The sequence below is a fragment of the Arvicanthis niloticus genome, chromosome 20, assembly GCF_011762505.2.
Source record: "Arvicanthis niloticus isolate mArvNil1 chromosome 20, mArvNil1.pat.X, whole genome shotgun sequence".
NCBI classification, from domain to species: domain Eukaryota; kingdom Metazoa; phylum Chordata; class Mammalia; order Rodentia; family Muridae; genus Arvicanthis; species Arvicanthis niloticus.
The window spans coordinates 23,646,761-23,660,491 of NC_047677.1; the positions used below are offsets into that span (position 1 = coordinate 23,646,761).

Consider the following 13,731-nt stretch of genomic DNA (forward strand, 5'->3'; position numbering starts at 1 on the left):
CTCTCTGGGGCTGCATGGGAAGCATCAGCCAGATGTGACCACCTGTGAGATCCCTGGTGATGCTCTTCATGTGTTAGATCAGGAGGTGACCTCTGAGTAACTTCACTATCGTGACTGATTCTGAATCTGCACAAAACATTTGGACCACTTGCTTTCTTATAGAAATAAGGGTGGTTTCTCTGACTCTGCAGCACATGTGTCCAAACCATTTTGTCTTTTATAGTATACATTAAGAAGACAGGCATAGCTGGGCAGTGGTGGCACAAGCCTTTAATCCCGGCACTTGGAAGGGAGAGGCAGGGGGATGACAGTGATGGAATAATGATCAATAATCATGCTAATCAATAATCAATACTAATCAATGACCAATAATCAATACTAATCAATAACCAAAAGTGATCAATTATCATGGTAATTAATAATCAATAACCAGCAGGCAATGCTGATCACTAATCAATAACCAATGCTAATCAATAGCCATAATGATCAATAATTGATGGCACACGCCTTTAATACCAACACTTGGCAGGCAGAGGCAGGCAGATTTCTGAGTTCAAGGCCAGCTTGGTATACAGAGTGAGGATAGCCAGGGCTATGCAGAAATGACGGCCGGCCCGAGACTACATTTCCCATCAGGACGCATGCCAAGATGGCGACTGGCCTTCAAACTACATATCCCATGATGCCTCGAGGAAAAGTAAGATGGCAGCCGGCCAGAGACTACATTTCTCGTGAAGGCGTGGGCCTGGCTCATGTTCGTGGTGTTTGGAAATTCCCGCCAGAGCCGATTGACTTCACCGAGAGATGAGAGACTGCCTGGAGACCTCTCTGCCGCCTCTGCTGCCGCCGCTGCTGCCACCATCACTACAATCTGAGAGGAGCACTGCGCTCCCGGTGGCATCGGAGGTCTCCTTCTGACGTCACAGACCGCGCGATCCGATCGCCTGCTGCCTGGCCACCACAGACCGGGGAGATGACTGGAGCCTCCAGGTACCACGGTGGGCGGGTGGAAGCCGAGGCCCCGGGTTGCCCATGAATCTGAGGCAGGGGCATGACTGGAGCTGCTTACAGGTACTGGCTGGCAGACCTATGGACACACCCCCAGATTTGTATAAAGGAGAACTGTACCATGTTGGGCATTATTATTGAAAGACCTCCAGAAGGGGAGACCCTCACTCTAGTCTTGGGAGATGGAGGCCAGCAAACAGAAAGAGGCTTTATTTCAGGAATCAGCCAGGCTGAGGTCGAGACTCATAATGAGGGGTGTCGACCTCGAGGCCAGGGGGAGAAGGGAATTTAAATGAAAAAAAAAAAAAAAAAAACCAACAACAAAAAAAAAAAAACAAGGGGTTGAGGGGGAAACCAAGGAAGGATATCATAATAATAGTGGACAGTCCCAGCCCATCATTCAGTCGGCATGTGGGAAACATCTTGTACATGTTTTTCTCAGGAATTGAATCTTGCCCAACCATCTACTTTGTGGTCAGCCAGTTCCTGGAACCTGGAGCTAGTGAACCGGCTGGCCTACATTCTTGGTTCAGCTCTAGAGGGTCATAAAAACTTTCCATACCCTTTATAAATTTTTATATCTTTCAATTGTCACCTGGTCATTGTTTTCATGAGGACACAAAGGTCACCAGTATGTTTGAAACTGACCATCAATGGACTGTGATTACTATTCTGGGCTTTCATTTTAAGATCTAAAATAAAATACTTAAGTAGAGGTGCGGTGGTACATGCCTTAAATCCCAGGAGATGAGCTTCAAGCAGATCTCTGATTCAAGTCATCCTGGTACAGAACAAGTTTTAGGTAAAGAAAAGCTTAGATACACGCAAAGTGTTACACACATATTACCCAGCATTCATGAGACAGAGCCATGTAGATCTGAGTTCAAGGTTCATCTACAGAGCAAGTTCAAGGACAGCTGAGCTTAGCCTGTGAAGTTGTTGAAAAATAGAAAGCTAGTGATGGTGTAATAGAAGGGGCCATGTTCCAGCCCACGCAAGCAGAGGAACTCAGCAGCTTTGTCCATGTGGCTCTGGGAGGAAAGAATAGAAGGGACGACTGAGACTATTGATGTTGGTTGGCTGTAGTTAAAAATTAGTGGGGATGAAGAAGAAACCAGCACCACTGAGGTGACATCTTCTCGGAAGTGTTTTCTGAGAGGACAAAGAAGTTGTATTCCAGAGGTTGCCAAGGTTGTCCCTTGTGGTGCACCTGGGGTTGATCATGTGTGTGAAACACCCAGGTGGTATTGGTTTCAAAGGCATAAATGAACCTGTCATGCAGAGCAGCTAAGGCTTGGCACAGTAAAGGGAATGTATGAGAGGAACGCAGTGAATCCTAGTTGCAGGGGAAGAACCCAGCATATTGAAGATGTCAGTCCCATGAGATGAGCAGAGAGAACAGCAGCAGCAGTAAAGTGGAGTGAAGCAGAACCTAGTGTAGTATAGAGGGAAGAGCTGGTGACGGGACCCAATCTCTTGTGTGGATCCCAAATACTGGAACAAGAAGCTGTAATATTGAAATCACCTTTGAATCCCTAATATTTTGAGATTGCAGATCTCTGGGGTACCTGCTCAGGAAAACAGTTCCAGACAGTGCAGTAACAGATAGTGAGGTAGGTCTTTGGATGAAGTACGTTTACGACTGCCATGCATGGCTTGTAGTTGAACAGGAGCATCTTTCAATAATAAGGACCTCAGGCACAAAGATGAGTTTGTAAAGCCCAATCAATTCTGTTTCTGAGAGTGCACAAAGTCCACTTCAGGAAACATCCTATGACAAAGCCCCATTGTCAACAGCCAGTCAAGGTACAACTGCAGGGTTAAGCTTCATATAGATAAATAATACACCTTACAGAGAAAAATTTAGTCTACCCATCATGGTTGTCAGATGATTTTGCCCCTTTCATTGGTTCCTGCAGATTATGCCAGACATGCAGCTTTTAAAACATTAAGTTGCTGACCTGCATGTTAATGTCCCAATCTTGCTGTAGCTGCAATAAATACCCAGCACCCCTAGACTTGGTCTCTCAGATTCAATCTCATGTGAGGCTGACTGGTGAGAATCCTTATTACAGAGCTCATAATAAAGACCTCCATGGGTTTGCATTGCAATGGGCTCCTTGTTGGTTGTTGGGGTCTCTCTGACTTGGACATAACATCTTAGTGCATTGACTGGAACTCCAAGACCCTCAGGACTCCCAACTAAAGGATTGAAAGGCCAGTGTTTAAGATGCACCACTGTTTCTATGTCAGTGGCTTGTCTGCCAGATTTGTGTCTGTGTGCCTTGGTTTTCAGGTTTTTCTTGAGGATATGTGGAGGGAGATGACTAAATTGAACGTGGAATTTTGCTGCGGTGGATACGCTGGAGAGTCATAGCCCTGAAGTGCTTCAAAGATGTTCCAGCGCCTGGTATAGTGGATGGTGTTTTTCTGGTCTTAATTTCTGGGAAGGTTAGAGCAGAGCAGACTTGGAACCCTGACAGGGCTCACAGCTACCTGCCTGTCTTCATATTCTCCTCTGTCCAACTGGAGGAATCTGCTGGGTAGCCTTTACCGCCCCCCTTGTGGCTGTCTATTTTGTGTGTGGAACTTTGTCATTCTCTCCCTGAGGAAATGAGACAGATTCCACCCTAATCGATTTAGTTACCAGCCCCACACCTTGGGTTAAATCCTTCTTAACAACAGGACCTAGACCTCATTGACTAGTCCATGACAGAGAGTGTTGCGGCCCAAGCAAAATGTTGAGGCCCGGGCTGCCCTGTGTTTGGAGGCCACTGTATCCCGGTCCGCAGGTCGGGGTTCAGCAAGAGAGAGAGTGAGGATGGACTCGAAGAATGGAGACCAGACAGAGTGTGTTTCAATCCCGTTTATTCTTTAGTCTCTCTTCCTCTAAGTGTCTGCTTCTCTGTCTCCTCTGTCTGATTCTCTGATCTCTGTCTGATTCTCTCCATCTGCCTCTGCCTTTTATATGTCTCACTTCTAAGCCATGTCTTTTGGTCACACCTTTAATCATGCCCTTAGGTCTTGTCTCTAAATCTGATCTCTAGGTCACACTCTTAAGTTACACACCTTTAATCTCACACATCCAAGGTATCTAAACCAAGATTATCAGAGTGTGCTCAGCTGTTGTAGACTATTGTAATCCAAGTCTCATGTCAGGGTATATTGCTCAAGATGGCTGCAAAGCTGATAGCCACTTTCTTCTAAAAGTCGGCCCCCAACAAGAGAGCTCTTCGAGACAGCATCCAGGGCAAAGTCAGTCTCTGCTTATCTTGTTTTACAGGGTAGAAAGACAAAGACCTCATTTCCCACCTCCTGAACTACCCTCTGCCCAGTTCATATGTGACTCTATAGTTTTGAACTTGAAGCTACCATGAGATGGAAGGTCATTCTTCATCGATTCTAACAAATTTAGCATATCTTTCTTGGACCAGAGATCCTGTCCTTTGTGGTAATCATTTCTGGGTCTGTGAGACAATCTGCTTTTCTGTCCACCTTCCAGCTGTTTTAGCCACATCTTTGGTAGCACTGGCCTGGGAACCCAGGGTTAAAGACGCTCACCCCAGGTCAGCACAGCCTCTGAGCTCCCCATTCCAGTGTATCCTTCCCTGATCTGAGCCAGGTGCCCTCCCTATTTTGTCCTTGCTCAGCCACAACTCCAAGTTCCTCATGGGGTGGCAGGAGCTTCTGTATTGATATGGTTAAATCATTGGCTTTGGATTTTTACAACTTCCTCATTTATTATTGTATCTGTGTCATACTTGTTTTCGGTTCTCAGCGTTTCAGAGCTACAGTCATGTGAAGGCACATGATCAAGGGCGTGCCCTCATCAGAATGGCTGGTTGCTATGTCTGTGAGAGATAGTGTTGATGATTAATTAGGAAGGATCTTCCACTGAGGGTGGCAATATCCCTACGCAAGTGGTACTGGGCTGGATGAGAGAGCTATCTGAGCTTGAGACAGTGAACAAGCAAGAGAGCAAGCCAAGAGACAGTGTTTGTCCATGTTTTTTGCTTTCAGTTTCTAATCTAAGCTCCCAAAATGATGGACTGTGATCTGACAGAACCATGTACTACAACCATTTATTACCTGAGATGCTTTTGCTCAGAGCATTCAGTCACAGCACCAGGGTAGCAAGTTAGAACAAGAGCAACAACAAAATGGTATCAAAATGTGATTATGCTGCTGGACAGACTCTATTTTCTCTTTTGAAGAAATGTGGAGAATATCAGAAACTAAGATGGCAAAAGTCATAGAAAGCTGTACATGGATCTTAACTGGTTGTTCTCATAGGACATGGAAGCTTGGGGTGTTGACAGTAGTGCAGCCAAAGGTAGTTGCGGTCATGCTAATTCCATGGAAAATAGACTCTGTGAAAACTTTAGTTAGAGGTCATTTGTGTGATATTTTGGCCAATTTTTTTTTTTACTTGGTTTATGCCCTCAGATATTGAGTAGGTCAAAATTTAAAAGTATGATGCTGATGAGTATATTTTTATTTTATTTATATGTATTGTTTGTTCTTCCCATTTATTTATATATTCAATTATATCTTAATTACTATCCATTCCCCATTTCATCTTCTACAGTATCTCATCCCTGACACCTATGGTGGGTGGCTCAGTCTCTGAGAGTCTCCTAGGGTCCCGGTTAGTTAACTCTGACGGTCTTCTCATGCACTTCCTGTTCCTTCAGAGGCCATCAATCAATTTCCCAAGTCTTCTACAAGACTCCTTGAGCTCTCTCCAATGTTAGGCTGTGGGTCTCTGCATCTGTTTCAGTCAGGTGCTAGATGGAGACTCTCAGAGGACAATTATGCTAAACTACTGTCTGCAAGTATAACAAAGTATGTTCACTAATGTCAGGGACTAGTGCTTCCCTTTGGGATGGGTCTCAAGTTGGACAGGGTATAATTTTGTCATTCTCTCAGTCTCTACTCCATCTTTGTGCCTGAATTTCTTATAGACAAGACCAATTTTAGGTGGCATAGTTTTTGGTTTAGTTGGTGTCCTTAACTCTGCACTGGGGATCCTGCCTGGCTGCAGGATGTGGCCTCTTCAGGGTTCATATCTCACTGCTATGCGTCTCAGCTAAAATCACCCCCATAGACTCCTTGGTGCCCTCCAATTTGTGGTCTCTGGCACATCTATAGATGCCTCCACCCTTCCACCCCTGCCAGCTGCAGATTTCAATTCAATATTCTGTCCCTCTGGCCCTCTCTTGTCTCTCACCACACCTGTTCCTGACCCTCCTTTCCGTTTCTTATCTGCTCTCCCATGGAGTTCTCTCTCTTCCATCTGCTTCCTATGACTGTTTCATTCCCACTTCTGAGTGAGAGTCAACCATGCTCGTTTGGGCCTCCCTTCTTATTTTGTTTCTTTGGGTCTATAGAGTGTAGTGTGGGTTTCCTGTATTTTATAATTATTACTCACTTGTGAGTACATACATGCATGTGCTTTTAGGTTTGGGTTACCTCATTTGGGATTATAGCTTCTAGTTGTATTCATTTGCCTACCAAATTCATGATGTCCTTGTATTTAATAGCAAAATAATATTTCATGTTTAAAAATAAACCACATTTTCTATATCCATATTTTGGTTGAGGGACATGTGGATTCTTCCAGTTTCAAGCTGTTATAAATAAGATGGCTATGAACTTTTTGAAGTTCCTACTCTAGATCTGCCTGCACAGAATTCCTCTCTCCAATATCCTCAGTTTCTCCTTTAAGAAGGTGTTGAGCCCCTGGGTATCTCCACACCATGGTGCATCTAGTTTCTGCTGGGTTAAGTGCATCCTCTCCCCCTGTGTTGGGGACCGCACTAGTCCCACGTTGGGGAGGCTAAAAAATGTCTCGGCCTGAGCAAAATGTTGAGGCCCGGGCCAACCCACGTTTGGGCGGCCACTGTATCCCGGCCCAAGCTGCTGCTCCGGTCTGCGGGTCGGGGTTCCAGCAAGATCGAGGGTGACGGGAGATTCTAATGTCTGAGATTCGTCTCTGATGATCCCTCTATAGTCTCTGATCTCCGTCTATATTCTCTGATCTCTGGTTCTGTCTTCTATAGTCTGACTAATGTCTTCTATCGTCTCAATTCTGATCTGTTCTGTCTCTGCCTTTTATATGTCTTACTTCTAAGCCACGCCTCTAAGTTACACCTTTAATCATGCCCTTAGGTCTTGTCTCTAACTTTGATCTCTATACTTCTAAGTCACTATTAAGTCACACACCTTTAATCTCACACACCTTTAATCTCAAGGTATCTAAACCAAGATTATTGGAGTGTTCTCAGCTGTTGTAGGCTATTGTAATTTAAATCTCATGTCAGGGTATATGGCTCAGGATGGCTGCAAAGCTGATAGCCGCTTTCTGCTAAAAGTCGGCCCCCAACACCCTGAGGCCAGACCTGGCAGCCCACTTAAGGAAACAGATTCCAGAAATAGGCAGCATCTTTAGGTACAGCCCCTGCTACAATTGTTGAAGGACCCTCATGAAGACTGAACTGCATATCTGCTACATATGTTTGAGGGACGTTAGTCCAGACTGTGTGTGCTATTTAATTTGTGGATCAGTCTGTGAGTGTCCTCAAGGGTCCAGGTCAGTTGAGACTGTTGGTCTTTTTGTGGAGAAGTTCCTATCCACTTCAGGGCCATCAATCCTTCCCCCAACTCTTTCATAACAGTCTCCAAGGACCATTCAACATTTGACTGTTTTTTCACATCTATTTCAATCAGCTGCTGGGTGGAGCCTCTTAATGGACAATTATGCAGGGCTCCTGTGTGGGAGCATAACAGAATATCTCTAATAATGTCATGGATTGTGCTTGTCCATAAGGTGGGTCTCCAGATGGGCAAGTTTTCATTAACAATTCCCTCAGTCTCTGCTCCAGCTTTACTCCTGCATTTCTTTTAGTCAGGACATATTATGTTCTGTGTCTACTGTGTTGTGGTTGAAACTGATTCTTCCACTTTCTTCTCACACTCTCATACATTCCCCATTTGTTCTCAGTCCCTAAATCACGTAAGATACAGTATAAACATTTGCTATTCACTGCTAAGCTATTTTGCAAGCCTGGTAGTTTTATATTTTTAACTTTATATATTTTGTTTTTTGTTTTCAAGACAAAATTTTTCTGTGAACCCATTCCTGTGCTGATAGTAGATACAGAAACTACAGAAGCCACCTGACATGTTTTTTGTAAAATAAACACATGCTTTTTTTGCAGCTCTTCATTCACATCTTTAATTTTAAAATTTGGTGACATATATTTCTCTGGATGGCATATATTCATGATATCAATACTGCCTGAGGCTTCAGATTCATTGGATTCCAGGTGTATGTCATTCTGCCTAACTCTTGTGTTTGTTCTGAAATTTTTGAATAAATAAGAGTATTATGCCTGTGTGCATGAATATGAATATCACGTGTGCCTCATCTTTACTGTTGTCAGAAGATGGCCTCAGAACTCCTGATTTTGAAGAAATGGGTAGTTGTTGATCCCCATGTAAATACTAGAAATTGACTACCATTATGTGGAAGACAAGCAGGAGCTTTCCACTCCTGAGCTATCTTTCCTGTCCTATGTTCCTTATTTCTGATCAGCATATACATTACTAATATTTTCATCTGTCCATTTTTAACTGTTTAAACATGCATTCCCTTCTAGTAAAATTTATTAATGTTGCTGTTTAAACTGGTTCACTTCATGTTTTGCAAGATGAATACAGAACTGCAGTGAATGTATAATCTTAACAGGCACTTCAGTAAAGAGCTGTGAGTTCAATCATTTTTGATTCCTGGTTTATTTTTGTAGCAGAGTGAGGTTCTAAACATGGAACTTTTGCTGTCCTGAAACTCAGTGACATACACCTGCCTGTACTTGTGTGATTAAAGACATGAGCCAATACACACAGTTTTCCTATCATTTCTGTAGTTAGTAATTGTTCATATAGCTTTTCAGATGTTTGCTCAGTACAGTTGGTCTGTTTACCCCTGCATATCTCTCTCAGTTGCAATTTTTGTTGCAAGGCTAAATCCTATTCAAAGGGATCAGAAGCAACACAGGTGAAATTATAATTCAATTTCCTTTTAAAATGATTTAGATTATAACTTATGTTTCAGGAAGTAAGTGGAGGAAGCACCAGAATTACATTATTACGTTGGCTAGAAAGTATCCATTTATTTACAGTGGTGTCATGATCATGCTTTCTGTTGTACACATGTGTGTGATATTTTAGGATGCAGTGACTCACGATGATGTGCATGTGAACTTCACTGCAGAAGAGTGGAATTTGCTGGATCCTTCCCAGAAGAATCTCTACAAAGATGTGATGCTGGAGACCTACTGGAACCTCACTGCTATAGGTAATACTGTGAATTTTGTTTTGCTTTCCAAAATAATGGAACAAGTGATTCTTGGTTATTGATGATCCTCTGTTATTTCAATTGAGAACAAGAAAGATTGAGCTGAATAAATCAGGTTCAGTGCTGTCAAAATTCACAGTAACTTGAATTTTACCTAATTTCCAATACTATATCATTCATTTTCTGGTACTGTGTTTTAGGTTACAGTTGGGAAGATCATCATATTGAAGAACAGTCTCAAAGTTCTAGAAGGTGTGAAAGGTAGATTTCATGTGCAAGCTGTTACAAATATGCCTGTGAGGAAAATTTAATGTGTTCTGGACGCTCTAAAGAAAAGCAAGTGTGTAAAAAAAATCAGTCCTTTAAGTATTGCTATGATTATAATATTCTCACAAAGCTATGTTCGTCAATGACAGTTATCTGATGTATGTTTGTAAGGCATTCCTCTAAGGAAGAAGACATGGAAACAATGCCTTAAGAGATACCTTTAATTGATTTGTAGCTCCATTAGAGCTTTGCTGTGGGACTACCAATCTGAATAGTCTCATAATATTTAGATGTTGCACATTGAATAGTGATAAATATATATCCAAAGCCATCCAATAAGCAAATAGTCCAAAGTAAATTTGGTGATACTCATATTCTTGTAGTGACATTTCTAGGTTTATTGAGTGGTCAGTTAGTGAGAGTGAAGAAAGTCGTGGAGAAACCTTAATCTATATAGCACATATCTACAAAGAACAAAATGTCAAATAGTGTGAATTCAGTCTGGAAACCTTTCACTTGTTCTTCTTTTAATGGGTATACCAATTGTCAGAATGGATAAAACCTTGTGAGCATAGGGATATTGAAAGAAGCAACGTACCTCTTTCTACTCCAAAAAAATGAGAAGATATGTAGTATTCTCCCTTTGGTAGACTTTCTGAATATGATAGACATTTGCAATTAATTGGTTTTCTGACATTACGGGGGAAAAGCCCAAGTTACACTGCAGAAAACTCTATGGGTACCAGAATTTTGGAAATTCTTCTGTTTGTCCTGGCTGACAGTGCTCCTGTGGTGTTTTTCACAATACAGGAAAAACTGAGAAAGCAATCAGTGTTTTAATGCCCTGATAACTCAAACATGTGAAATACATCATGTAGAAATCCTATATAGAAAAAGGAGGCTATAAATGTGAGCCATGTAATAAGTGCTGTTACCATCACAGGTATTTTCAAAGAGGGAAAGCAACCCACAGTGAGCAAGTACAACCATGAACATCAAAGGGATAAAACCTTATGATTTGAGCATTCTTTATTATTAGACCAACTGCAAAATTTATGCATATTGGTAAAATGATTGATCAGGTAATGAATGTGGTAAAGCTTTCACATGTGTCCATTATTGTTGCAGGCATGAAAGAAGTCATACTGGAGAGAAACCTTATGAATGTAATCAATGTGGTATAGCCTTTTCATGTCACAGTGCTCTCAAATATCATAAAAGGGCACATACCGGAGAGAAACCTTATGAATGTAACCAATGTGGTAAAGCCTTTTCACGTCACAGTACTCTCAAAATGCATAAAAGGATACATACTGGAGAGAAACCTTATGAATGTAATCAATGTGGTAAAGCCTTTTCATATCACAGTGGTCTCAAATATCATAAAAGAACACATACTGGAGAGAAACTTTATGAATGTAATCAATGTTGTAAAGTCTTTTTATGTCACAGTACTCTCCAAGTCCATAAAAGGACACATTCCGGAGATAAACCTTATGAATGTAATCAATGTGGTAAAGCCTTTTCAAGTCACAGTGGTTTCAAATATCATAAAAGAACACATACTGGAGAGAAACCTTATGAATGTAATCAATGTGGAAAAGCCTTTTCATGTCACAGTGCTCTCAAATATCATAAAAGGGCACATACTGGAGAGAAACCTTATGAATGTAATCAATGTGGTAAAACCTTTTCATGTCACAGTGCTCTCCAATGTCATAAAAGAACACATACCGGAGATAAACCTTATGTATGTAATCAATGTGCTAAAGACTTTTTATGTCACAGTCATCTCCAAAGACATAAAAGAACACATACTGGAGAGAAACCTTATGAATGTAACCAATGTGGTAAAGCCTTTTCACAGCACAGTAGTCTCCAAGTCCATAAAAGGACACATACCGGAGATAAACCTTATGTATGTAATCAATGTGGTAAAGCCTTTTCACGTCACAGTGGTCTCAAATATCATAAAAGAACACATACTGGAGAGAAACCTTATGAATGTAATCAATGTGGAAAAGCCTTTTCATGTCACAGTGCTCTCAAATATCATAAAAGGGCACATACTGGAGAGAAACCTTATGAATGTAATCAATGTGGTAAAACCTTTTCGACTCACAGTGGTCTCAAATATCATAAAAGAACACATACTGGAGGGAAACCTTATCAATGTAAATGAATGTGGTAAAGCATTTGCAAGTTCAGTCATCTGAAGTGACAGGAATGATTACGTGCAAGAGAGAAACCTGCTTGAATATTAACACAACAGAAATCACAGTGGAGAGAACCCTTATTAACGTAATCACTGTGGTCAAACCTTGGCAATTCTCTTTTATCTGCGACTACATAATAGCACACATTCAAGAGAGTCACTCAATGTAATCAAGGTGCTAAGCCCTTACACAACACAGTCATCATCCAATACATAATAGAACACATACTATAGAGAAACTGAATGTCATGAATGAGGTAAAGCCTTTCCAGCACACAGTCATCCCTGAATACACAAAAGAAAATGTGCAGAGTGAAACTTTATGAATGTAGTCAATGCGATAAAGCCTTTGCGTGTCACTGTACTCGCCAAACACTTAAACACAGGATTTAGAGAAACCTTAACAAATGTAATGAATGTGGTAAAGCCTGTGCATATCTCTGTAAAGTTTGAAATGATTGTTGATGCTTGTCACATTTTTTCTCATAATAAATAACCTCGAGAAACTCAATGTCAGTGTGTTGGGTAAGATCATACAACTTATTTGCAGTCACAGATTACTTTTAATATCATTGAAGGTGCTCAAAGACTACTGTGATACACAAAGGCCTTAATAGATAGATTACTTACTAAAGACTTTAGTCTTCTATAAAGATACCAGAAAGTATAGTAGAAATAAACTGTGGTGATTTAAATATGCTTAACCCTAAGAAGTGACAATATTAAGAGAAGTGCCTTGTGGGAGATGTTACCTTTTTGAAGAAATTGAATTACTATGGTGGTGATCTTTGGAGCTCAGGCCAGTACAAAACAGACCCTCCTACCACTTGGCTGGAAGACAGTCTCTTCCTGGATGCCTTCACCTGAGGATGCAAAACTCTCAGCTCCTTCTCCAGCATCATGGCTGCCTGCATGCTGACATTCTTCCTGCTATGATGGCAATGGACTAAACATTTGAAAGTGTAAGCCAGGCCCAATTAAATATTTGCCTTTAACACAGTTGCCTTGGTTACAATGTCTCTTCTTAGCAATGAAAATTCTATCTAAGACAGAAGTTGGTACCCCAGACTTAAGCATTGCTATGATAGGCCTGACCCTGGTTTTTTTTGTTTTGTTTTATGGAGCAATGTGCCTTTTTAGACTTTGGATCTGTACATGCATTAAGTGGAACTTACTGGGCCGTCTTAGTAGGAATATGAAACACGTACGTACTGAGGGTGTTTTGAACTTCTTGTATAGTTTTTATGTTTTGCAACCCCAGAGAGGGTTGGGACAACTTATATATCCCCCAGCCATGGCATGTCAATTCTCTGCATGGTTAAGCACATCCTCTCCTACTGTCATCAGACAAGGTAGCCAATTATAGGGAACAGTTTGGACAGGCAGACAACACCTTAAGGGACATCCCCTGCTCCAGTTGTTGAGGACCCACATGAAGACTGAGTATCACATGTACTACATATGTGGTGGGGTCCTCCATCCATCCTATGAATGTTCTTTGTTGGTGACTCAGTCTCTGAGAGTCTCCCAGGGCCCAGTTTAGTTGACCCTGATGGTGTTCTTATGAACTTTCTGTTTCTTCAGAAGCCCTAAATTATTTCCTCAAGTCTTCAAAAAGACTCCCTGAGCCATTTCCGATATTTGGCTGTGGGTCTCTGCATCTGTTTCAGTCAGTTTCTGGTGAAGACTCTCAGAGGACAATTATGCTAAGATACTGTCTGCAAGTATAACAGAGTATCTTCACTGATGTCAGGGGTTGGTGGTTGCCCATGGAATGGGTCTCAATATGGGCAGGGTATCATTTGTCCAATCCCTCAGTCTCTGCTCCATCTTTGTGCCTGCATTTCTTGTAAACAGGACAAATTTTGGGTGAAGAGGTGTT

At 41.6% G+C, this 13,731-nt stretch overlaps 1 protein-coding gene across 3 annotated transcripts; it reads left to right on the plus strand.

The window, feature by feature from the left end:
- The first annotated feature begins 699 nt into the window (after positions 1-699).
- LOC117724588 (uncharacterized) lies at positions 700-12,848 on the plus strand. 3 transcript variants are annotated; one of them, XM_076917138.1, is made up of 5 exons: positions 700-1,071; positions 3,305-3,418; positions 9,241-9,367; positions 9,568-9,628; positions 10,763-12,848. In XM_076917138.1, exons 2-5 carry the CDS (start codon positions 3,404-3,406, stop codon positions 11,814-11,816), a joined length of 1,257 nt encoding a protein of 418 aa, XP_076773253.1. In that variant the 5' UTR covers positions 700-1,071; positions 3,305-3,403; the 3' UTR covers positions 11,817-12,848. The 3 variants fall into 3 exon arrangements, with proteins under 3 accessions (XP_076773253.1, XP_076773252.1, XP_076773254.1); XM_076917137.1 differs by having other exon boundaries at positions 700-990; XM_076917139.1 differs by lacking the exon at positions 3,305-3,418 and having other exon boundaries at positions 700-990.
- Positions 12,849-13,731: the final 883 nt, after the last annotated feature.